This window comes from Gasterosteus aculeatus, chromosome 1, assembly GCF_964276395.1.
Source record: "Gasterosteus aculeatus chromosome 1, fGasAcu3.hap1.1, whole genome shotgun sequence".
Classification (NCBI taxonomy): Eukaryota; Metazoa; Chordata; class Actinopteri; order Perciformes; family Gasterosteidae; genus Gasterosteus; species Gasterosteus aculeatus.
The window spans coordinates 23,497,192-23,523,182 of record NC_135688.1 but is presented as its reverse complement, the minus strand read 5'-3'; the positions used below and the strand labels follow the sequence as shown (position 1 = coordinate 23,523,182).

Sequence of the window (25,991 nt, the reverse complement as noted above, 5' to 3'; positions counted from 1 at the left end):
GGGGTTGTTCCCCCAGTCACTGAATAATGTAAGCAGCAGTAATATCGTTCAGAAACAGTGAAGAAACTCCCAAAAAGTTAAATGTATTTAATTAAATTACAACACAATTTGACTGTGTATTATTCTAACCCTGTACTCTGTCTGGGTTTAGAAAATAGGCTAAAGGTAATATTATATGTCAGTTTGTGTGCCCCTTTGTCCAACGACCCCTTTTTTCGAAGGAACCGCAGGTTGGGAAACCATGATCCATAAGGGGAGGAGGGCAGTTCTCGTGATGCTGAGCTCGGTCGGCGTGGACTTCCACACCGAGGCCTGTCTCTAAACACGCACAAATAAAAGGCGTCGGTGGGGGGGGGAATCCTTTTCTTGTGACCACGCGGGTCGTGAATCGCTCGCGCCCGGCAGCGCGTGAGCAGAGCGGCCGAGGAGGGGAGCGGAAACCGGGCAGGCGGATGTGAAGCGGGTCCAGACACATGAATAAGATATGAACGTTCTAACGCAGCCTGGCAACATCGCGGACGACGCCATGAGGCGACAGACCTGGCAACCGTGATTCCCAAATCGGAATAAAACCACGAAGCGACGCGAGTAACGGGAGCTTTTGGCGTCGCTGCGAGCGGAGGCTGGATCACCGAGGTGCGGTGCCGCTGCGCACCGGCTCCGGAGCGCCCGACCCCGGCCTGGCAGCCGATGACGAGTCGGTGGCGTTCGGGCTATACGGAGGTCCGTCGTCCATGATTGAACGACTTCTTCGGGGGTTTTCTTTTTTGAGATACTCGCTTGCAGGTGTGGCGATGGACCACGTTTTGAAATCGCGTCATCAAAGGTAAGCCGTGTGCCTCCCGTGGATCGGTGCAGTCTGATCGAGGTGTTGCGACCCCAAACCCCCCGCGCCCCCTCACGGGAGTATTTTATCACATTTTGTTTCCTAATAAGCCATTATTCATTACGCGTGTTGGTGATTGTGACATCCTGCTTTGATGGACAGCGAATGGGCTCCAGTGACAAACACGGCCTATTAATGGAAAACAACAACAAAGACATAATCAAATCCACATTGTGACGCCCCGCTGGCACGAATGACCAAAGCGCCGTAAAGAAGGCGAGTCTGACCGGAACTTGTGTTCCCACAACCGGATCGATACCAGCTCATCTCCTACTGCCCCCCGGTAGCTCCACGCAGGATGTGAAAACTAATTGTAATCTGCGTGCAATAGCCCACAGTGGAGGCCGGGGGGCATGTGATCACGTGATGGAGAGGCAGGTCAACTAGCTGTCACGAGCAATCCCCCCCGACTCGTGGTTATCACTGAAAACTGATAATAGGATCCATTCTTTTGGCTGAGCAGGGTCTCATTTGAGTTCTCAGTGATTATTAAAGGAATGCTGGCTCAGATTCGTGTGTGGGGGGGGGAGTTATGCATCTTATTCTCTTTGATGCTTGAACATGTAGTGTCAGGATCATTTCAGTATGAAATCTGCACACTTCCATACACCACACCCCCACTGACGGGAGGGCCTCAAGTATCCTGTGCGTTTCTTATTTAGCCTGTTTCTAGTTGTTTTTCCTTGTTGGATCTTTGAATCGGGATGTAACGGAGACTTTCACAAATATAAAAGTAGACGATAGTGAGCCTCCACAGCGAGGTGACACACCAGTCGTTCTTTTGGCTGTTACTCCGGCACTGAAGAACCACCGGCACAGGAATGTGAGGTCCGCTTTGGGGACGGGAAGCTGTCGCCGTCTGGATGATCCACCTCATTGTTCTCCAGGCACGCTACAGCTATTTCAGGCCTGTGTGTGTGTGTTTATCCATGTGTGTCCAATAGTGGTCCTTTCTGTACAAGTGGGTCAGCCGTCTCCACTGTGGCTCCACTTTTGGGGATTTTAATGAGGCTGATACAGCTTCTTTTTCTGTGTCATCATATATTTGAACCTTTCCCGATGCAGCTTTTAGGCCTGTGACACTTATTCAGTCACGTAGCATTATCTGCACGGACGCGCTACCCACGGGCCGCCCCGCCTAGTAGGGGACAACGGCGGTATTTGGATTCGGGGATAGAAGGCCCGAGATGTTCCACCTGCAGACATCAAGTTTCACAGGAAACACCCGAGGGTGCAAGCTCCTTCTGCCCAGCATTCCTTTGTCTTAAATCGACATGAAAGTAGAGTCAGATCCAGTTGTGGGTGTACATGGATTACTCCCAGTGCACACGGCCCGTCTGCTTAAACCCCCCCCCCCCCCCCCCCCCCCCCCGCGCTGCGTTGACATCAGCATCTGTTTTCACTGGGTCGTGTGTATATTTAGTCGCGCAGTTTCACGTTTATAAATAACCTGCAATCTAGCGTGCACTTATGTCCCTGAGCTGAGGGCGACATTTCCAATACGGGGACGGAGGGTTCAACATTAACAGGAAACGGTTGTCCCGTTGACAGTAGAGCAGATGATAAAGCAAGGTATGTTTGGTCGTCTGGGCTACCTGGTGATTGACAGGCCTTCCCCCGGCCCGAGCCTCACGCCAAAAAATGCTGAATTGGGTTTTCAAAAGTGTAGCCACAAGTTCACACACACGCCATGAGCCTTAGAAGCGGCGGGACTGTGGGGAATCGGCTCTGTGACCCCGTCTACACACCCTTAATCCACTTTATGCCTCTGTGTGTGTGTGTGTGTGTGTGATGGCATTATCAAGGTGCCGCCTCCACACCGCCTGCCTCCTCCCTCTGAATTCAGCGGGCTGCATGTTTGTAGTCCCTCGAGGCGGAAACGGGACACGACATTCTTCAAGGGGTCATATTGGGGGGGTTGGAGCGTCTCTGATAAGCAGACTTTCCTTCCGCTCATCATACAGGAGCTGTGATCTCATTAAATGGAAATACTTGTGCAGTAAGAGATGCAGTATTAGGAACAGGTACTGATAGATAAGGATGGGGGGGGGGGGGGTGACATGCAGCAGAGATCAACATGGGCAGTAAGGGCTCAGCGTCATGTGACCTGGTACAACTCACAAAGGCTCGGGTACGAATTCAATTCTGAAGGATGAAACTTCTTGAGAGAAATATCTCGCCTCCCCGCCAGAAAACATGGCTGCCCCGGTTCCAGCGGCAGATTGAAGCGGATTAGACGGGGCATTCTGTCAACCATAAACGCCCCCCCCCCCTCCCCCTCCCCCACTGAGGGTTTTAATCATGCTGCTGTATCGCATGATCCGCGTGATCCTGCGTGTGTTTTTGACTGGTGTTTCCTGAGAAGGAGAAAGTGAGCGGCTGTGGAAGACTGTTACACAGACACCCCGGATCATTTTACCAGCGTGTGATGTGTGTGTTTGTGTCTGTGGGTGTGTGGCGGCTATTTGGGTACAAGTGGCTTTAAACTCGGTCAGCGGCACTATTCTGAACAGTGGCCTCCCCCCTGAGCTATTTATAATCAGTCCAGATGTGTAGGAGGGAATCTGCACGCGTGTGTGACTCTGTGCTTTTCTATCCCGGTATCAAAGTATCATAAACATGCTTATCAACTAGATTAGTTTTGTATTTTGTTATAGTTGATGTGTGTGACCAACACCAATGCGATTATTGGAATGTGACGCTCCACTACGGGACAAAGCACTCGCACACAAGATCAAGCCACAGAAAAGAGCCCACAAAACACACGAGCCCAATATGATCAGCATCTTCACACATGAATTCACTCCCAGACAATGATGATGTCATCAGAGAGGAACGGAGCTTAAACAAGTGGTCTAATAACCGCGGATGCTTTTGGGAATGACATCACTTTACACCTGATTCAATCACATTTAAAGCTGCAGGACTGCTCATTTAAATTCTAATTCTTTGTTACATATTTTATTATTAATTTATTTAGACAATCCCCTTCTTGTAAAAACTCTCATACCAAATAATCTCCAATCTTTATACAAAAAAGGTATGTTTTAAGCTGTAGTTTTACTACTAGAAAAGTGTTTCATAAATCCTTTGTTTCAGCTCTATCCAGCACAGATCACCCACTTTCCACCCTTCTCAGAAGAGAAAACGGCCTCTTTACAACCAGTCTTCAGCACAGATCTTTCTCAGAGTTACCATTTAACCTACTGGCCCAAACTTAAACACACAAACGTAACACGTGAGCTGATTTGAAATACTTTTCTAAAAGCACCAGCTGTCCTTTTATTCCCAAAGTAAAGAACGACATGGTGGCAGGATACTTAATAAAGCCTTAAGGGACTTTATACTGTCCAGGAGGAGAAATCTGTGTAGTTGGCCAATCAAATGTAATGTTACATCAAATGCAATTTTGAAAATCTTCATTTAAAGAGTTACATATCAACCTCATCACGTGGTAATAAGTCCGTGTCGTTTTTACAGTTTGCCCAAGTGGCTGAAACGTCTGCGATGCAGCTTCGAGTCTAAACATTTGGGCATTTGGACGTTTCTTCTTTCACCGTCCTCCAGCTCCCTCATCAGCAACATGACGCACAGCTAGTTTATGAGCTGCAGGGGACGGCGTGTAGCGTGTGTGCGAGTGCACGCCCATTCACTCTCCTCATGGCGAGAAGCCGTCGGACCGACGAGACGGGTGGCGAGGGGGCCGAGCCCCCGCTTGCCGGTGTAACCGTGAGTGCATCCGGTTGAGAGAGAGAGAGAGAGATCAATCAATCGAGACTTTAAGAAGGACGGAGGAGGATTGTTGTCTGTGTTTTGAAAGATTGCCAGGATATGGTTTCATTTCTATCCACTGGGTAAGTGGAATTGAACCCGTTGACCTGTGATGTAGCTGTGTGGAGATATCTTTGCACACTCATTGTGTGAGTGATGAAAATGAAAAGGTCTACACTTGCAGAGTGCTTTTCTATTATCCGGGCCACGCTTTAACACTACATGTCGTCATCATTCAGCCCATTCACACCCAGTCATTCACTGGGTGTTAATACAACAGTTTATGGCTATTAGGAATGCTTTTAAGACTCCGTTTTCTTCATAGTATCTTGCACAAGGGCTCATCGATATGGACCAGCCGGGGTTCGAACTACTGATTCTCTGATTGAATGACGACCCAGCTCCGATGCTTAGACCCAGATATTAATGTCTATTAAGATGATAATGATGGAATCATTTCTGTTCTCAAAGTTAGAATTTTGCAAAATTGTGTTTAAAATGATACACAAGCCATCTAAAATAGATGACTTGTGTATCATCAACTTCATCTTGTACTTAAGTGATGAAGATAAAGGAACTATAACATGCTGAAGTTACCATTGTAATTCTGTTTATGGATGTAAAGGTGAACGTTGTCCCACTGCACTCAAAGCCCCGCCACAAAAAACCTGACCATCGCTCTTACTTTTGTCCTCTTGTCCCCTTCCATCTTTCTAACTTCTTCTTTTTCCCCTCTGTGTCTCCCTCACTTTCATTCTCCCGATAGGTCTTCCACCTCCTACCCCCCCTCTCCTCCCCACGGATCATAACGTCGTCCCGCCATCCAGACAGACAGACCAGCAGATGGATTCCCGGGTCCCATCTCATCCTTAGCACCTTGTCTCACCTTCTGGCTGCCTTCTGCTCATCTTCCATCTCCACCGCTTCCCGGTGGCATAACTGCTACCTGCATGGTTTACAAGCTACTTTAGGGCCCTTGAGCACCACCTTTCTGTCGGCATTGACATACACAATTGGAAATGTGGAATCCATGGCGGATCTGAGACAGGAAGAAGCAATGAAAGAGAGTTCATCTGTGGTTCAAATGGCCCTTATAACACCTTGAATGAAGGCTAGCGGAGTCTGGCAACTCTTGAGGTGCAGCAGAGCCAAAGCAATGAACTTTAAGGGCACCAAACCCTTTTGTTAGATCTTATTTCATTGGACAGTCCATCACCAACACCACCACCAACCCCCCTTCTCTCTCTCTGGCTTCTTGCCCCCTCCCTTTCCTTTCCCCATCTTTCCTGGAAACCATGGCGATGGCCGCCACTGCCAATGCCTCCTCCAGTCCCTCGTCCCCGTCGTCCTCATCCTCTACCAACGGCAGCGCCCGGGAGCACCTGCTGGCGGTGCGTCGGCGCACCCCCCACACCCGGCCGTACACGATTGGCCCGGATAACCTCCGCACCCTGTCTGATCAGGGCCCGGTCCAGGAAGCGGGAGACGCTGGTCCCTCCTCCCCCACTACGTCGTCAGGGAGCCAACAAGAAACCGCGGGAGTTGGGCTCCAGCGGGCCAATAGCGACACAGACCTGGTGACGTCCGACAGCCGCTCTTCACTTGCGGCGTCTTCGTACCAGCTGACTCTAGGCCACAGCCACCTGGTAATCTCCTGGGACATCAAGGAGGAAGTAGATGCCACCGACTGGATCGGCCTGTACCACATTGGTGAGCAAATCAGGGGTTGGAGGGCGGGAGCTTTGCTTCCACAACCGTGTGGTGGGTCGGCGGGGACATGGTCTATAATAACCACCTTATAAGCCTTGTGTTGTGTGGCATCAATAAGATAGCCAGTGCAACACACACACCGCTTCCATTCGCATGATCATTATTGATACTGGCAATGCTAACGTTAGCCTCAGCTCTTCAGTGTGCAAGACTAGTTGCCACACAGCTCAGAAACATGTTGGTCCTGAAACTGGCTTTTTGTGGCTTGGTATCGGTTGGTAATCTTCTTCTTCAAAAATATATACACAATAATTATGTTCTGATAGCAAATAAACTAAAATAAAAAGCAGAATAGGTTTGGGCTATCTGACCCGGTGGCACCGATTACAAGCATTGAGACTAAATACATTTTTCATCACCAGTTTGTCACAGTGACTTTTACCTATATTCCCTAAAAAAGAAAGGCAACAGCTAGTGATGCTTTACTATTGATAAGCTACTTTGCGCAGCGTGCTAATAGTGTTAGCTTACGCTAAAGCCGACAGATCCACTGTTTAATACATTCCTTAGATTTTCACTGTAGTCTAATTGATGTTAGCAAATTGAAGGAGCAATTGTTGCAGCACATTGCCACAACTAATTGGTTTGAGATGCTCTGTTCAGCAGTTCCTGCTTCCCCATTGCCGCCTCGCAGCCTCCTTTTCTCTCCTAGATCCATGTTTTTCTCAGTGCATCCGTGTACCTGCCTGTCGGTTCACTTGTCTGTTCTGCTGTTTGTCTGGTGGTGTGATGATAACAATACGTTAGCGATCCATCCTTCATCAGCCCCACTTCTGCGTCGTAAACCGCTTAATGGATTGTGTGCATGTGTTTGTGTGTAAGATTGCAAAGAGCAGTTTGTTTCTTCTCATGTTACGTTTAAATTTCAAGTATGTGGTGTCATCCAAGAGTGATGTGTACAAGTGAATGACCAAAAATAATCCTTCAAATGTTCATTAGTTGCAATGATTAAACTGAATTCAATTAGGTGAATTAGGTCAAATATCACTGTTGCCTGACAAAACATGTTTTTGGCACTCAGGAATTGAGATGCTGATTTTGTTCATTCCAATGTGGCCTCATATCCTCACCGGATGAACTTGTCTGGTAAAATCTGGAGTCGGTGAAGCCCTGCAGGTCTAGGTCCCAGGTGTGAAAGAGTAGTTATATGCAGCAAATGTACTACTGTATGCGCCATTTTACAAAAGCTAAGGTCCTCTCAGGTGACCACAAGAGGGGTATTACCTGGGACAATCATCTATCTGAAATAGAAAGTCGGTGAAGGAATCCCTCTGTTCAATCAACCACTGTGCAGCTCTTTGATTGTATCCACTTGTGTAGGGGGATTTCTTTTTGGAGCAGCCTCCAGAGTTCTGTTAGCTCACCCCGCCTTCTGCTGTGTGTGTGTGTGTGTGTGTGTGTGTGTGTGTGTGTGTGTGTGTGTGTGTGTGTGTGTGTGTGTGTGTGTGTGTGTAGGTCCGCCACACACCACTCAGACTGTGTTATTGTGTGAAAAAGGGGCAGTGTGTGTGGATGAGGAAGTTGCTGTCACTCACCAGGTTGATGGAGTATGCTGGTGTGTGTGTGTGTGGGGGGCAGGCGCAGATCAGCGTTGATCCATAAGGACACTGACCATTTGTCACAAGATGTTCACATACATGTTTGGTGGTTTATGACATGAGCGCAGAGCATCCCTCAGGAACCGGTAATTGCGTCCTGGTTTTGTCGCTGGAACATGCTCGGTAACCTCTTGTGAAAATGTCCAAACAATACAAACTAATAACACAATGTGTGGTGGCGGGCGTGGTTTGGCCCGGCTGCAGAGGGGACGGTGCCAGGTGGAGGCGTAATTGGACTCAGCTGCAGGGAACGGAGGTTTTGTTTGTCTCCCCGTATTTCAAACACAGTAGTGGCGACCCGGCGGCAGGAGAGACGCCGCCAGACCAGTCATCTGGACGCCGGGAGCCCACTGACTTTGAATAAGTGTGCAAAATAAAGGTTCTTTTAAACCCACCTGCTGTGTACATCCTCATTCCGGGACCTCCCCAAGGATCAACCCCGTTACACAATAGTTCCTAATCTTTCCTTTATTCTTGTGTCTGCTTCAATCCCCACGTGACACATTTCAGTCAACCGTACATATTTAAGTTCCCTTCCATCAAGTGTCAGGCTGTAACTGTAAGAAGGCCCCCCGTTCCCCTTCAGGGAGACACTGGCCTCGGCTCAGGCAGCGAGCTCTCTGAAGTTCGCCCTCTTGGCACAGTTGGCAAGACTCCAAACTCCTGCCTCTTCATCACCAGGAGAAGATGTTATAAGAGCTCCATGTGGAGTACGCGCGATGGAGGCTGTGTCACACGTCGGCTCCAATCGAAACGGCACATTGTTTATCTTTGGGACCGACCGGTGGATGTGTGTTTCACAGATGAGACGAGCGTGGCCAACGTGTGGGACTCCAAGAACCGTGGCGTGAATGGCACCCAGAGAGGGCAGATCGTGTGGAGGCTGGAGGCGGATCCCAACTTCATGGAGCGTGAGTGGACGCCGTTGACGCTGGGTTTTGTCTAAAGGCGACAATGTCTTTTCAGTTTCAGACTAGTTGTAAAACGTCTTCAGAGGATACGGAGGAGCAATGTCTGGACTGAGAGAACCACCGTGACAATGTCGTAGTGACGTGGTCGTTTGGGCCTCTGTTCTCTCCACAGCGGAGACCAAGATCTGCTTCAAATACTATCACGGCGTAAGTGGAGCGTTGAGAGCGACGACGCCGTGTATCACCGTCAAGAACCCTGGAGTGCCGGTACGTTGCTGTGTGTCCCGCCTACATCTCCGGTCCCTCCTTCTGTCCGTCACCTCTCATTTAATTATCCCGCTTTCATATGCAACTGTCACAGATTTCCTAATGGTACATTCAGACCCAAAAGCAGCGCAAATTCAGGCTCACTCGCCTGACTATTTGTAGATTATTTGCCCTATTTTGCGTCCCCTTCGTTTGGGCCTGAAAGGGGGCGTGGCTTATCCCTGTGGCTTGTCTTTGTTATCATTTCTGCTTTCCACCATGGAAGTAACCACTATCTCTGTTCTGTCCTTTTTGTGGAAATGACACACATTATGCGTAGCATCACAACGCTGACGGGCTTTCGCTAGATGGCGCCGGGCAAATTCTTTTGCTGCGCTTCCTCCGCGTCGAGCCATTGGGTCATTTCCGCCGCCCGTTGAAAATTTGCTTTGTTCGCAAGCTTTTACGCCTGTGTTCTCATGCCAAACTCACTTTAGACCCCTGGTCCCGTGCCCGTCGCAGTCAGTGATGCATCCAATCGGGCCACAGGCATTGAGAATAGGTCCTACGATGAGGTAGATTTAGTCGTAGGTTAACTATCTGTGATTCCTCAAGAGGGTTTAAAAATAGGGCGCTGTTATTTCCAACTTACACAGTAACTATTTACAACAGGGGTACCCACACGTTTTCGGCTTGCGAGCTACTTTTCAATCGACCAAGTCATGGCGATCTACACCCCCCCCCCCTCTCTAAATATGTGAAATGCGAGGGTTGCGGTCATAATGCTCCCCTGTTGTTTGATTCCTCATCAGGTGGGCGGAGAAGGCCAAGTGGAGGACCAATCAGTGACTGAGCACTGTCGTAAACTAGTCAGCTTCACCTTATCTGGTATGAGGACCACGTGGTATTCAGTGGTGTTGTGGTGCTCTCGTAGTCCAGTAGCAGATTCTTACAATTGCTTATAAATATGTGTTTTTCTACTCTAGACATTCGGGCCGTGGGTCTGAAGAAGGGCATGTTTTTTAACCCGGACCCCTACCTGAAGATGTCGATTCAGCCCGGGAAGAGGAGCGGCCTCCCCAAGTTCACCCACCACGGCCAAGAGAGACGCTCCTCCATCATAGCCAACACCACCAGCCCGGTGTGGCACGGCGAGGTCAGCGCAAACACACACAGACTAAAGTGGCGTGTGCACAGTGGGGTGTGAGTGGGTCGGTCTTTGGGGTTGCAAAGAGAGGGAACATTTACATTTCGGGGAAATTTCCCAGTTGTTATTTTATTTTAAAGAATCTGTCATTAACCGGTTAATGCCTCGGCATGCTAGCCAGTTTTTGGTCCTCTGCTCCAAAAATGGCTTATCCATGGTAGAAAGTGTACACTGGAACTACTTTGTTTGTCTGGACATTTCTTTTCTGTCAGGATAAAGAGGAACCGCTGTGAAAACCACCTGATTTGTCAAGAGCACCACCATTCCAAAAGTTAAATCAAACATGACTCAGGGCTCAATTTCAATCAATAGAGTAAAGGAAATATTTGATCCTATGATGAATGAATGTATAACCTAAAACTTTAGTTAGTCACTGAACTTAACCGTTACTACAAAGAAGAAGCAAGTGGCAGCGCATGAAAATAAATCAACATACATCACTACCATGTATCCTTTTATTAGTGCAGTTCTTTCCAGAAGCAATTTAAAGTGTTTGACAGCTCATTATTGTGCTTATACCAGGCCCGATCCGCCATAGTGTGTATTTAAATGATGACTTAATTAGATTTGAATACCTTTTTTGATGTTCTGTAGTTTCACTTTATATATTTTGAAAGACTACAAGCTTCTGTTTCCGAGCAACAAGGAAGATCTCTAATGGGACATTTTTTATTTTAGCCTCCTGTACTACACTACAAGGGTGAATATGTCATGTTTCGTAATGCTTATTTTCATAATCTGGATTTATACTAGAACGTGCTTAGAGGTTCAAAAACTGCTGTAGTACTGTTACAACAGTTAATCTAGTATTACCACTGAATAACACTGAATATCTTTGGTCTCACGTGCTTGCGTGTGGACAATTTACACACACTAAGTGACTTGTAAATGTCCACATACTATCAATACATCTATACTATATATCGTTTTGGTTTTTTTTTTTGCAACTCTTGCAGAAATACACCTTTGTGGCTCTCATGACTGACGTGTTGGAGGTGGAGGTGAAGGATAAGTTTGCCAAGAGCCGACCAATCATCAAGCGGTTTCTGGGTCAGCTGATCATCCCTGTGCAGAGGCTTCTGGAGGGGCCGACCACTGAGTGAGGCTCCACACGCACGCAGACACACACACACACACACACACACACACACAGCACGATTCAATGTGGGTGCACATCTATGAAAGATTTTGAACGAGCACTCAAGCATGTAGAAAGCCTCCTCGAAGAGGTCGACGGTCATCTGACAGTCGGCACTTAGCCACAGTGACTCCACATATATAAGTCGATACCGATCAATACGTCCTAATCAGCTCATGGTCGAGGCACTGATATGATATTGATCCGGGACGGAAGGCGGGATATGAACTCTGACGAATCATGTTTATAGCGTGTATGCAGATGTTTCTAGTGGTAGGAGGTTGGGTGAACTCTTGGGGGACGTGATAGAGACATAACTTGTGTGCGTGTGTGTGCGCAGCGATCAGCCGGTCAGTCACAGCCTGTGTCGTCGTCTCCCTACGGACCACGTGAGTGGGCAGCTTTCCTTCAGGGTGGCCGTCACCTCCACAGGACATGAAGGTGTGTGTGTGTGTGTTTACATTGTACTGTTTGGTAGTCATGTGAATAAGCAGCACACACATCTGTGCACTGCGTTTTACGCGACCAAAAATAGTTTTGACTGTCAGTAAATGTGGGAATGCATGTGAATGGGTTAATACATCTGGAGGGGATTTGGGGGATTTGCTGTCAGGTTGTGTTCAAGCGACAAATTCAATTTATGATATAAACCTCTGGATATGTTAAAGTAATTCCTTATTTACCCCCATTGGATGAATGGATTATTTCTGTGGCAGAAACATATAATATGTTTCAACGTAAAAGCTGTGAGTGTTTCTTTTTTTCCTCAACAGAAGAGGAAAAAAACATTTCCTGTCTATCGATCCATGTGCTATGTGCTGTCCGTGGCCGACATCTGTTTTTACCAGATGGCTCCCACGGTTCTGTGCTTATCCCTAATCTGTTATCCATCCTCTCTCTCTCGTCCCTAGAAGCCTCCCCGGAGGCTATGGGAGCCGTCTTAGGGGCAGTGAACGGTGACTCTGGGAGTCCCTCAGACGACGAAGACCTCCCTCACCAATCCTCCTCATCGCGCGGTGCATACAGACCTTCTCCAAGAGGCCCAGATGAAGGCTCCAGGTTGGTCAATGGTCCTTGTTACTATGGAGACGACAGCATTTGGCGGGAGCCTGCAGAGGAGGATCTGCTCGCTGTGTCCCTGGGCTGCCACACCCACCGGCAGGTGTCTCTCAACGACTACCTGGACACCATTGAGGCTCCGAGGAGCCCTGGTGAGCGACCACACGCGGGGCCTTCGCCAAAGCTCCGCTCCAGCTTTCCGACAGACACGCGGCTCAATGCCATGCTGCACATAGACTCGGATGAGGACGAGGAGACGGCGGGACAGCACAGGGAGACACCCCAGGAGATAAGGACACAGGACAGCACAGACTCAGCCTTATCACAGGGGCGGGCTACTTCTGAATCTCCCCAGGGAAATGAGGGTTCAGGACGGAGCGGAGCTGGAGCCGGGGCCACAGCAGAGGCAGGTTCCTCTGCCAGGATTCAGCCTGGAACAGAACCGGGAGACGAGACTACAGAAGCACAGGCAGGAACATCGACAGCTGCTGAGCCTGCAGCCGGGACCGGAGCTGCACGCGTGACCGGAGAAGCTCCCACTCCCACTTCTAGCTCGTCTCAGGCATCGGGGACTGATGTACAAACAGCAGCAGCTGGGCAGGTGGGGGCTGTGGGCGAATGCACCTGTCAGCAGCAAAGCAGTAGGATGGGGGCAAACCAGGAGTTACCGTGCAATATCTCACTGGGTCTGCTTTCCCCCATTCAGGTGAGCAGCTGTAGTTTGGTGGCTAAATGCTACGTGACTTTGAAGTCAGTTGGACAGAACCTTTTTGAAAATCTTCCTCTTTGCTCTCTCTTCTCCCCCTGTGTCCAAAGGAGGTGGAGACCAGAAAAGAAGTGGCTCCGAAGGCGGAGGAGGAAGGGGAGTCTTCCAGCAGTGAGGCAAATGGACCAGTAGCAGCACCTGCTCCGAGGAGCAGCATCTTAGCTAACCAAGGAGGAGGGACTTCTGATGTTGGTAGGTTCACTGTTCATGGGCGCAGTATTTCTAACAATAATATAAAATTGGTCAGTCTACACGTGTTACCGAAAAACACTTTTGGTCCACCTCTCATAGAAGTCGTTATTGTGCATACTTTTAAATCTTAAAATCATTCCAATGCAAGCACAGTTGTCCCGAGGGGGGAAATAATCTAAAGCGTCTTTGTGGTGGACTTTAAACACTGTTCTGCATCTGGTAGGAGCGTGTTTAGTTCTCAGCAAGTAGAAAAACAATATCCATATGAATAGTGAGGATTCCACTTGGTTGCTCTACACACACAACAACGTGTGAATTACAGGAGCGAGAGGCGGGGGCGGTCGGGAGGAGCAGGAGGAGGGGGAGGTGTGGAGGAGGAGGCAGTCAATGCAGACCTTCGGAGGCACGGCCCAAAGCCAGGAGGCGTGTGGGGCCAGAGGCAGTCAGAACGGAGCAATGGGGGTGGAGAGAGACACAGGTGAGATACTCGATGCACACGGCTTCTTTTGCCCTATTTTTCAGGTTAAAAAAGTTAAAGGTTAATAAAACCCCAATGAATATAATTATTTTTATTTACAGGGAAAATGTTGCAACAGGTGCATTGATAGTATAGTAGCCGTACTGGAGGTCTTTATAATAGTTATTGAGGAAATCAAGGGTTTTAATCATTTCCTTTAAACATTAATATTTGTCATGCCTCCCGTGTCAAAGGATTGAGCATTCAGGTATTAGTAGTTTTAATGCAGAGTTTTTTTAGGTGGTGATTATGCATGACCATATATTGTGGGTGTGTGTGCGTGCATGTGTGTAGAGTTCATGCAGAAATGAACACTCCAAAGGAAGAAACATGAATGCTCTCAGTCTTAATAAGAACATGCGCTTCAGTCTCTGGTGGCTGAAATGAGTATTACAACAACATTGCTTTTCAGCTGGAAAAACATTTGTCCCCAACCTGCAGTGTATTTTGAACCCCTTTGGGAGAAGACAGAAAGTGGGTGCATTCTTTCTTTTCACGTCACGTTATTTGCCGGGACCATTTGTGGTCATTCGCTAGATTCAACGGAGAGGGGGAGGGGCTTGTCTCCGTGGGAGCCGTCATCAAATTCCGCCCACAACCAATAATGCACTTTTGTGTGTAACGAAGACCTCTCATAATGGAGCGGTCTGGTTGTGCTCATTGGCTGTTTCCTCAGATATAGTTATTGAAGGCCGAGCCTGTGGCAACAAAGCTATTGTTAGTCGGCTCTTTCTTTACTAATATTATTTAGGTCATAGACTGCTGGGTGCTGCAGTGTCAAACAGCAGAGGGGTGTAAGCCAAATGGATTTCCCTGTTTGAAGTTTGTATGATCTCTATTATTATGTTAGTCTGGATTTTCTTTTTTTAATGTCAAACTTCTGCATCTCCTAAGTATAACCATGCTATTGCTTCCGCTCTTTCTTTCAGACTGGGAGGCTCGTATTGACAGCCACGGTAGGATCTTTTACGTGGACCACGTGAACAGAACCACAACTTGGCAGCGTCCCACCGCCCCCCCCGCCCCGCAGACGCTCCAGAGGTCCAGCTCCATTCAACAGATGGAGCAGCTGAACCGCAGGTCAGATCACACACGGACACTCCACTTCTAAAGCTGTAAAAGCATCCCGCAGAGTCCAACCCAACATGCCATTAGCTTGATTAGTTAATCCACCACCATGGCCGACAAATACACTCCTTTCCAGGTATCAGAGTATACGTAGGACGATAACCAATGACAGCAGACCGGAGGAGCAGCCAGCTAATGAGCTGCTGGCAGATGAGACTGACTTGCAACCCTCCACACCAGGTAATCCTGTCTCATGCTGCATTCTGGTCTATGCAGTCTGTAAAGCATGACAACAGAGGAGTTTTGTCTGACTGTGTGTGTGTGTGTGTGTTGCAGAGGTGCGTAGGGACAACGGCGTGGCTCAGTCTAGTCCCAGGTCTCGCCTCACTCTACTGCTTCAGTCGCCCAGTGCGAAGTTCCTCACCAGCCCCGACTTCTTCACTGTGCTGCATTCCAACCCTGTATGGGCAACACTCCTCTTTCTCCTCTCAACCAAACCACTGCCCTTTTTCCCAGACGTCCATGTCGTACGGCACACACTCAGATTGTGATCTGGGGATTACTTTTTTTCAGGAATAGCAAAACCTTCACCTCTACCTGTGTTGACCAGACACTCGTTAAACGACGGCGTGGACATTAGTGGGGCTAGAAAAGGAGCTGGGTTATTGATTTGTGTATACCCATTGTCGACCAAATGATCACCAGCGTTAATACATTTTGACCGGAAACGGATTGAAACAGCATTTCATCCAGTATTTGTTGAGACATTTCACTTTAAGACGACCAGCAACCGGTGATTGTGAAGCGAGGGCTTTCTAATGGACAGCAGGGGGGAAGTCTGGTTGAAAAACACACTTCATTCATAGATAAATAGACCCTAGATCTCACTTAATTTATTACAGTTTGTAATTAACAATCTTTATAGCTAGTTTCAGATTTTTCTTAAAACCAACATTCTGGAAATGATCCCATATAGGTTGAAATAGACGATAAATCAGGGTGTGCTTTAGGGTGTTTTCCCACCCTTTCACAGAGTATATTTTCCCCTCATGAAAATGTTTTTTGTATTTAGCTCCATCCTCTTGTATCACTTCTGGTTGTGTGAAAAGCTAAGATTACCATGTCCGAAAGCCAAGTACATTGGGAAGGTTCATTATTCAGTAAATAATTATATTTATATATATATATATTCAGAAGAATCTTTCTCTGGTGGGATGTTTCCCCTCTATTAACTCTCCCCCGTTTGTCTCTTGCGTGCCCAGAGTGCCTACCGTATGTTCACCACCAACACGTGTCTGAAGCATATGATCAGTAAGGTTCGCCGGGATGCGCACCACTTTGAGCGCTACCAGCACAACAGAGACCTGGTCGCCTTCCTCAACATGTTCGCCAACAAACAGCTGGAGCTGCCGAGAGGCTGGGAGATGAAGCACGACCACACCGGCAAGGTGGGGGCCACGCGCGTCTCCACATCTGTGTCAAAGATGAATAACTCGAGGGTTTTGGATACAGTCGCATGTAGAAATTTGGGTCGAGAGCTTATTGGAGCATATGGTTGTTTGCAGCCATATAAATCTGAACGCCCCTTGTTCCATTATAATGGCGACATCCACTTTTTGAAGCGGCAGCCTCCATGTTGTTTTTTAGTTTTGCGTACATTGTTAAACCGGTGTCCAATGCCTGACTGACATGTCTCTGGTGGCGTGCACACGTTCAGTCTTTCTTCGTGGACCACAACTGCCGGGCCACCACCTTCATCGACCCCCGGCTCCCTCTTCAGAGCACTCGGCCCCCGAGCCTCCTGGCCCACCGCCAGCACCTGACTCGCCAGCGCAGCCACAGCGCCGGGGAGGTCAGCCCGCGGCGACAGGTGAGACGGAGGAATCCCGCAGCTTACAGCGGTTTGAGGTGGAGAACCCCCCCCCTTTAAAAAAAAAAATATATCAACCTCCTTGCCACTCCCCCCGTAGGTTGGCGATGAGCCCCGTCGCGCTGGCCCGCCCGTCCTGCCGCGTCCTTCCAGCACCTTCACAACACCCAACAGGGGGCAGTGCCCAGACGTCGTGCCAGTGGGTGAGTACGCGCGCACACACACACACACACACGACCTTTTGGAAATGATTGGCGACGACCTACATGAGTGCGTCCGCTTCTCCTTCAGCTTACAATGAGAAGATCGTGGCGTTTCTTCGACAGCCAAACATCTTTGAGATTTTGCAGGAGAGGCAGCCTGAATTCAACAGGAACCATTCACTCAGGTATGCACACAAACCAGCTACACCCAAAGGTTTCGCCAGCATGGGTATTGAATGAATATTGCTGTGCCATTAGGGAGAAGGTGCAGCTCTTACGCACAGATGGAGGTTCAGCATTGGCCCGGCTGTCAGGGGATGCTGATCTCGTCATGCTACTAAGGTGGGACCTGTTTCCTTCCTCACTTACTTTCTTATTTCCTTCCCTAAGTGTCTACATCCCTCCCATGATTTTTGTTCCTTATCATCTCCCTTACGTATTTACTTGTATCAGCTGTGTATCACCTTCTCATCTATCATTCCTAACTTAATGTAAACACACTTTAGCCACTCTAATGATGTCATTCACTGTCTCTCCAGTCTGTTTGAAGATGAAGTGATGTCCTATGTGCCTCCTCATGCCTTACTTCACCCAAGCTACTGCCAGTCACCCCGGGGATCCCCCGTCTCCTCCCCACAGAACTCGCCCGGTAAGTGAACAGGAAACTAATTACACAAAGATGTTTTATTAGATCGGCCAGTAGTTTTTCTTTCATAAATACGATCGGAATCACGCCCTGCTGAAGTAGCAAAACGCAAAATCAAACCACAAGTCCATTTACATTTTAATTTCCTATTTTCATTGTGCCTAGTTATTGTTGCCGCGCTTATGATTGGACAATTCATTTTGTAAATAGGCTATTAGCAAATGGTCTAATTTTCCTCACTATAACTTCATCAGTGTAAAAAACATTTATTATCACCACATTTTGAAATCTCTCAGAAAACATTAGTGCATCATGTAGAATAGCCTTTTCCCACCATGACAGTAGGGGGATAAATGAAATATACCTGTGAGCCGGGGAAGGGGATAATAGAAACAGATGCAGCGTACAGGAGAACATGGAGAGGAGTGATAGTGGCAAAAAGAGGAGATCACATGGAATTTAATTCTGGACATCATTTACTGCTGCAGTGGTCTAACACCCCTCCAAGATCCCGCTGGATGGCTTAAACTTTCTTGAGCGTGTTTGAGTCTTTCGCTACAGCTTTGAACTGCCTGTGCGTTTGTATTTGCAATACGTTGGTTCCCAAACACACACACACACACACACACACACACACTTCACATAAAGCAGAGTACACAACTTCCCTGTTTCTCCGCACCTGTAGGCACCACGAGGGCGAACGCCCGAGCCCCAGCGCCCTACAAGAGAGACTTTGAGGCCAAACTGCGCAACTTCTACAGGAAACTGGAAACCAAAGGCTACGGCCAAGGACCAGGGAAGCTAAAGTAGGTGGAGCGCTCTCTCTTATGAGGAGAGACCTTTCTTCCTCTTGTTTTCTCTGCATGCGTCTGTTCCACTCGCTGCTCGCTTACTCGCGTTTGGGTCTCAGGTTGATCATCCGCCGTGATCATCTGCTCGAGGATGCCTTCAACCAGATCATGTGCTACTCCCGCAAAGACTTGCAGCGCAGCAAGCTCTACGTCAGCTTCGTCGGGGAGGAGGGGTGAGTAGGAGGGACCCATGTTTTCGATACACTCTGTTTGTTGCAAAGTGGGGAATTTTTCCGCATCAATTTATGGCGGTAATGTCTTCATTTATGTAAAGGGAAACATTCAAATTTAAACATGATGTAAAGCTACTTTCCAATATTTACTTTTCTATAGATCAGTTTCTCTTTTACACCTGTTTACTCTTCCCTCCTCTTTTTTGTCTTTAACCTCCCTCAAACGCACATATTTTATTTTTTCCATAATGACACATGAATTCATTTCATTTACTCAAAAGTGTTTTAGCAAGATGTTTTCTGCTGTTTAAAACTTTCTACACATTCAAAATATTTTCCACGTCCTAAAGGTTCAGGAGTAGATCAAATAACAGAAAACACTTATCAGGCATACACTGCCTGCTCACTTTAATTTGAACAAGGCGGCAGCTATCAGGCCCGTCCCTCCTGCAGAGGACCGGGCCACTGGACATGTGAAAAAACCCGATGGGAGGGAAACTGCTTGGACCGATTACGTCCCCGGTGGTGTGCTTAGAACATGTGCCACAGCTGATATCCTCACTGACGTTTTCTACATAGGAAAGTGTTGCCTCCTGCTTCAAGACTCCCACCGTTGCCTAAGAAGAGTAGTGGCACCCGGCTCGCCATTGTTTCGATAAAGTGCATTCAGACAACTGCTTCTCCATCGCATCAAAAACTACTACAACAACAATCACAGACAGTCCAGAACCTCACTATTTGGCATACAGAGAGACAGAATGCTGCATTTCGACTTAGAGTTTGAGGACCTCACCAACAGACCCCACAACTGCTACCACGAACATAAAGAGAACTCCGTTGTAAAGTTTGTAGATGCTGCGCTGATTTGTATGTTTGGCTGGCAGATTCTTTAGAAAACCTGAGCAGCATCTTGGTTCCCAAACATCATCGTTTCACTGAGCTATACTCTCTGTTTTCTATTTCTTTAAGTCTACTTTGATTATAGTTTGAATCAGGCGAAACCCCGTAATATATACATTTTAGACGCCAAATCATCTGGTTCTGGTCTGTAAAGAACATAAATGACGGGCTCAGCAGACAATGCTCCCCCTTCATTCACTATGCGATGTGTGCAGCTGATATCTGAGTATGTACCTTGCAGGTTGGACTACAGTGGGCCATCCAGAGAGTTCTTCTTCTTGGTTTCCAGGGAGCTGTTCAACCCTTATTATGGTCTGTTTGAGTACTCTGCGAACGACACCTACACCGTCCAGATCAGCCCAATGTCCGCTTTTGTAGACAATCACCACGAATGGTGAGGTTTGGTGTTCTCACACACACACACACACACACATACACATACACACACACACGAAGCTAAGACGGGATCTTTGGTATCCTGATCACTTTAACTTTGTTAATGTGTGTGTTTTTTAGGTTCCGGTTCAGTGGTCGTATTCTGGGTTTGGCTCTGATCCACCAGTACCTGCTGGATGCCTTCTTTACCCGACCCTTCTATAAAGGCCTACTGCGCATGTACGTGTGTTCATCTGTGTCCCAATACCTTCATCCCAGTGTTTCATTGACAAAGGTCTCAAAGCGCGGCATTTAAAAACAATTTCAACTCTCACCTCCATTTAATAATAGATTGCTTTTTATTATTGATACAGGCTTTCTTCTTCGTTATGTTAGGGGCTTTCCTTTGTTTTCTACAGCGCTTTCCTGAGAAGTTTGATTATTTTTAACTGAGGCGCTCGGAGGACACGTTCTGTTTGTTGGCTTGAGTTGAAATAAAAGCCCCAGGCAGTATGTGTTTAATGCTACAGTCCCACACACTCTCCCCCCTGTAGTCCCTGTGACCTGAGCGACCTGGAGTACCTGGACGAGGAGTTCCACCAGTCCCTTCAGTGGATGAAGGACAACGACATTGAGGACATGCTGGACCTCACGTTCACCGTAAATGAAGAGGTCTTCGGACAGGTCAGGGTCTGAGTGCTCAGCAGCACGCACGCACACACACACACGATGATCACGTCATTTCTTTATACATCTCTGAAAGACCTCTCCAGTATCGTGTTACTTTACACCGTTGGCAGCTGTTGCCAATGCTCTTATTGACAATAGTTCTTTAGGACAGTTATGACAGACAGTCCTGTAGATCGTTGACAATTGCGTGTCTGCACGTATTCAGTGATCCTCGTATTTCATATATCGTACGAGCAAATGAATAGAACTTGTGCAGAGTTCTCATACCCACGACCACCTAACACAAACATGTCCAAAAGAGGGTCTCTGTGTGACAAGGTGGAGGAGAGGACGTAATCACATTGTTAAAACACTTGAGGACTTTATTTGTGCCTCTGTGCTCGCTGCAGATAACAGAAAGGGAACTGAAGGCCGGTGGAGCCAACATCCCAGTGTCGGAGAAAAACAAGAAGGAGTACATTGAGCGGATGGTGAAGTGGAGGATCGAGAGGGGGGTGGTGCAGCAGACCGACAGCCTGGTCAGAGGTTTCTACGAGGTACGGATTGGTTTGACCTCCTCTACTCTAACATTTCCCTTTCTTCATGCCTGGGACTAAATGAATAAAAGTTCAACCTTTTATACTTATTGCTGATTCTTTGACTTTATTCTATTTTGTTGCTTTGCGTGTTCTCTAGGTGGTGGATGCCAGGCTCGTATCGGTGTTTGACGCGAGGGAACTGGAGCTGGTGATCGCCGGCACGGCTGAGATTGACTTATCCGACTGGAGGAACAACACCGAATACAGAGGAGGTACGGGACACAATGATTTAGTTACCATGGTGATCAGTATAACACCATGTTAGCATTCTGACTGTTTGCCCTTTTTGCTAAACGAATACGCTCTAATGTACTTTGAACGGTGCTACGAGGAGGTGGAGAGGCTGCAGTCGCCGTGATCCATTGCTGTAGTTACATGACATCATGTGTTATTTGTAGGTTACCACGACAACCATATTGTGATCCGGTGGTTCTGGGCAGCAGTGGAGAGGTTCAACAATGAACAGAGACTACGGCTCCTGCAGGTGTGCGTGTGCGTGTGTGTGTGTGTGTGTTAATGACTAAACGTTGCCCTCTTCACCTTGTTTTCCTTCTCTGTCCCTCTGTTCCTACCTTCCCATCGGTTTCTTCAGTTTGTAACCGGGACATCCAGCATTCCCTACGAGGGCTTTGCTTCTCTGCGAGGCAGCAATGGACCCCGCAGGTTCTGTGTGGAGAAGTGGGGGAAGGTCTCCGCACTGCCCAGGTACATCAACGTTGGGGTTTCCATTAAACTGTCTATAATATATAGTCAAGCTTTGTGCAAAGGGCATTCGTTTATGAGCTTTAAAGATGCTGGTAGGAGATTTATTTTCTCTTTAACCATGTTAGTTGTTTTCTAGTTTTCAGGTTAAATGTGAAATGGCTCAAACTGATGATGTTTCTGGACAAAAATTGAGTTTTCTTGTATCTCTACCACTCAAAGCGCTTTAGCACTAAATATCATACCCCTTTTTCCACGCATTCATACACTGATGCCAGGGGCGACCCTGCAAAGTGTCATCTGCCCAGCAGGACTAACTTCTACACACTGTCACCCATTTTACAACTGAGCCCCAGTGCTCAGTTGTAAAATGGAAATCAGGAAAAGACGGGGCTCCAGTTAAAAAGACTTGCAAATAACGGTTTTGGGATAAAAAATGTGGTATTAAACAAAATGTTTCAATTGAAATAATATATTTTAAAAAGGGAAAATGTATATGTATTGATGCAACAAAAATTATTAAAGAAATAAAAAATAAACAAATTATACTGGTTATGGATCAACTGCCTTTTTATTATTTAAATTAAAAACATCTTTGTATCACTTTCCTCAAAAATGCCCCATATGTATTAACAATGGCACTTGATTGGTTCAACCCCTGCGCCTCTCTAAGGTTACCTGGCTTTAAAAAATGTTTAATCCTTGTGCATATTGGGTTAACGTGGCCCTTCTGAGATTTTAGCAATATGGAACATTCAATTCAACTAATTTTATTTTCTATAGCCCAAAATCACAAATTACAAACTTGCCTCAGAAGGTTCTACAGTCTGTAGGCTACACATGCGACATCCTCTGACCCAAAACCCTCACACCGGCACAGTAAAGACTCAAAAAGTGAAACATCCTTCAATAGCCAGAAAAAAGGAAGGAAGGAAGGGGAGGGATCCATCCCGATGTCATGTGTACAGAATGCATAACCTAAAATGCGTACAGCACATTCAGTGCCCATGACAGAAATGATTCAGATATGTGCTTGAATTACACTTTGTTTAAACTAGTGTCTGTTTCCCTGTGATCTCTGTCTAGAGCCCATACCTGTTTCAATCGGCTGGACCTGCCACCATACCCCTCCTTCTCAATGCTGTATGAGAAGATGCTGACGGCCGTGGAGGAGACCAGCACCTTTGGGCTGGAATGATTCTCGCCACCGACACAGATTTCAGCTTTCCTCATTAATGGTGGTCATCAGGAGAAAAGGGGAAGCCACAGTGGACTATGGTTCAAAAACCTGGATTTAAAGTAAATTGTGTTTGATTCATAATTGGCTGTCATTTACAGATAAGACCATTGAGAGATGCGCTCTGAACCTGTGAAATGACCCATGTACACAGTTAGACTTGTTTTTTGTTGCACCTGAACACATGTCCAACCTACTTAGTAACACCCTTTCACCTCTGTGATGTGACGAATGGAGACCCGCACTGCCTTTGGGACCAGAAATAGTGACTGTTGGGGTTTGACCAATCTGAGATTGTGATGATTTTTTTTTTTCACTTTCTCTTTGATAGCAGGAGTTTCAAATGTACACAATCACTGCCTTCAATGCAGACACTCAGTGGAATGAGACTCATTTATTCTAGTGTGGATAGACCTAAAATGTACACAATATCCAGAAGTGGGTTTCTCGCAGTTCATTCAACATTTTTAAGGTTTTTGCAATTTTACCCTGAACTTCTACAGTAGATTTTGGCTTTGGTATTTTACAGTATTTTCATCTACAAGAAAAAGTGATTTTCTAATAATATGGCAGTGACATGTTGTGGTTTGAATGTGAAAAACTTCATGATGTAGACTGATTTTTTTACCAGTTTTAGATCAATTGGCAAAAAAAAGATGTGGCCACCACTCCAGGAGTTCAAGAAGCAACACTCACTTTTGTAAAACCATCAATTTACTTGGATCTTCCCTGATTGTTTCGCTTTGATCCAGGTCAATTTTCAAAGTTTGTTAAAAGTAGTTTACACTCAAGGATTGAAAGAAAAATGTACATCCAACATGAATCGAATGTCTATATTTCAGAGGCGGATGTAGAAAATGGGTTGGTTAAAAAGCCTCGCTGGGGGGCCGAGGAGGGGGGTGGCTGTCTACGTTTTAGGGCACCAGCAGAGCACTTAAAAAATACAAATTGTGTATATGTTTTGTTTTTACTCATTTAAAGATATTTATATCATTATCATTTATTACTTTGCAAAGTGATTTTTCTATTGTGGGGGTGTTTTTTGACTGTCAATGCATCAAAATCATGTGATCTGGTGGACCACATGGACGAGGGAGAACCATATATATTTCAGTTACCTAATTTGACATTATTTCTACCTTTACTGCCACTGTGCGACAAGGCATATTTCCTTTAAATCCCAGTTACAAATATAGTTGTTACATGCATGAAGAAAGTATTAGCATCAATATATATTGTTTACAATTTGTGCACATTGTATTATTCTAATAGTTCAGTAATGGGCCGATTTTAATCTAATTTCTTAACTATTTGATGTACTTCTGGAGTCTACTACAGTTGGCATTGATTGGCTCCAGACCCCCCTGCTTAGTAGCATAAACTGTTACAGATGGTTAGATTGGTGTACTCGGTAAATAACTACCAACTTCTTGCTGCGTAGCACAAGTAATAAAATTCTCAATACTCAAGGACAAATAGCTCAAATTGTAGTTGAGTAAATTTAACTCTGAACTTTACGATAGTTATTGCGATATTTCCTACTGAACCCGCAGTAGACCGACCACCATTGCCTTCCGTTCCTCCATGTTGTAGCATGGCTAACGGGAAACATGGAACAGCTTACTTTCAGCATCAACGGTAACCTTTTAGCTAACGTAACCATAAGGTTCTGGCTTTGGATATTGGGCGTTATCAGTCATAGATTGTCACCGTATTTCTCAACTGGTTCTATTTGGACGGATCAGTGAAATGTGAGAGAGAAAATTACATTTTTTCAAAAGTAAGGACAACCCCAATTGTATTGGTGAGCAGCCCCCCCTCATATCAGCCAACCAAAACTAAATCCCCGAGCCACAACGGCTGCTGGTGTCAAAATCACGTCAGGTAATTGGATTTCAAGACGCTATTTAAGTGAATGTATTATGTGGGCTACTCACAGAAAATGACCATGAAATATGACAACTGATTTTGTCGAGTCAAGGACCTGTTTACATTTTTAACAAATGTACACTCATTCAGATTACAAAATCTAATATCATTTTGTTATGCGTTTTCCTTTGCCAATTCAGTTTAATTAAATTAGGATCAAACAATTGCAACCTTATAATGAAAATATATTCTTGCCATCACTGAACGCACTGCCCTTCGTCAGTCACACCAGAATGTACCAAAGTTTTGAGCCTTACCCGGCTGCCACACATCTAACTAATCCAAACCACCACCTGTACAGGCCACCTCACCTTTGAATATGAATGTTTGTCAGCACTCTGCTCCTAATATAAAATGTTATCACTATGCAAGTTTTTCCTTCTTCTTTCCATGTCACTTTCCTCTGAGTAAAACAAAGCAAGATCAGATGAAAATTCATATTTTTGTCTTCTATTTTTTTCACAGCATGATAGAGACTCTTTTCAATTCTCTCTTCTCTTTTTCCCTGCTGATTGTTTTAAATCATAAAAAAAGCCTTTTAGTTGGATTCAGGAATATAGCATAACTGACGTTAATAAGTTTCATAGTTACCTTTCAAATTCACTAGACCTCTTTGCTTACCCAAAAGCTTTTAATTAGTTAATTAGTAATGTTTCACTACTGTAGAAAAAGAGGTTCAAATGTTTTACTGCATGTTGAAGTTACAGG

General features: G+C 46.3%; 1 protein-coding gene across 2 annotated transcripts; it reads left to right on the top strand.

Annotated features, from left to right (window-relative positions):
* Positions 1 to 252: 252 nt before the first annotated feature.
* Positions 253 to 25,721, top strand: LOC120818807 (E3 ubiquitin-protein ligase HECW2). Of its 2 annotated transcripts, XM_040175690.2 has the most exons (30): positions 253 to 826; positions 5,424 to 6,367; positions 8,829 to 8,936; positions 9,109 to 9,203; positions 9,995 to 10,070; positions 10,169 to 10,338; positions 11,346 to 11,488; positions 11,868 to 11,968; positions 12,439 to 13,292; positions 13,403 to 13,544; positions 13,867 to 14,022; positions 14,991 to 15,141; positions 15,266 to 15,369; positions 15,466 to 15,590; positions 16,392 to 16,577; positions 16,847 to 16,999; positions 17,100 to 17,202; positions 17,291 to 17,387; positions 17,461 to 17,544; positions 17,742 to 17,851; positions 18,534 to 18,654; positions 18,759 to 18,872; positions 20,014 to 20,166; positions 20,289 to 20,387; positions 20,702 to 20,831; positions 21,227 to 21,373; positions 21,513 to 21,627; positions 21,814 to 21,899; positions 22,008 to 22,120; positions 23,204 to 25,721. In XM_040175690.2, exons 2-30 carry the CDS (start codon positions 5,953 to 5,955, stop codon positions 23,313 to 23,315), a joined length of 4,563 nt encoding a protein of 1,520 aa, XP_040031624.2. In that variant the 5' UTR covers positions 253 to 826; positions 5,424 to 5,952; the 3' UTR covers positions 23,316 to 25,721. The 2 variants fall into 2 exon arrangements, with proteins under 2 accessions (XP_040031624.2, XP_040031625.2); XM_040175691.2 differs by lacking the exon at positions 5,424 to 6,367 and having other exon boundaries at positions 684 to 826.
* Positions 25,722 to 25,991: the final 270 nt, after the last annotated feature.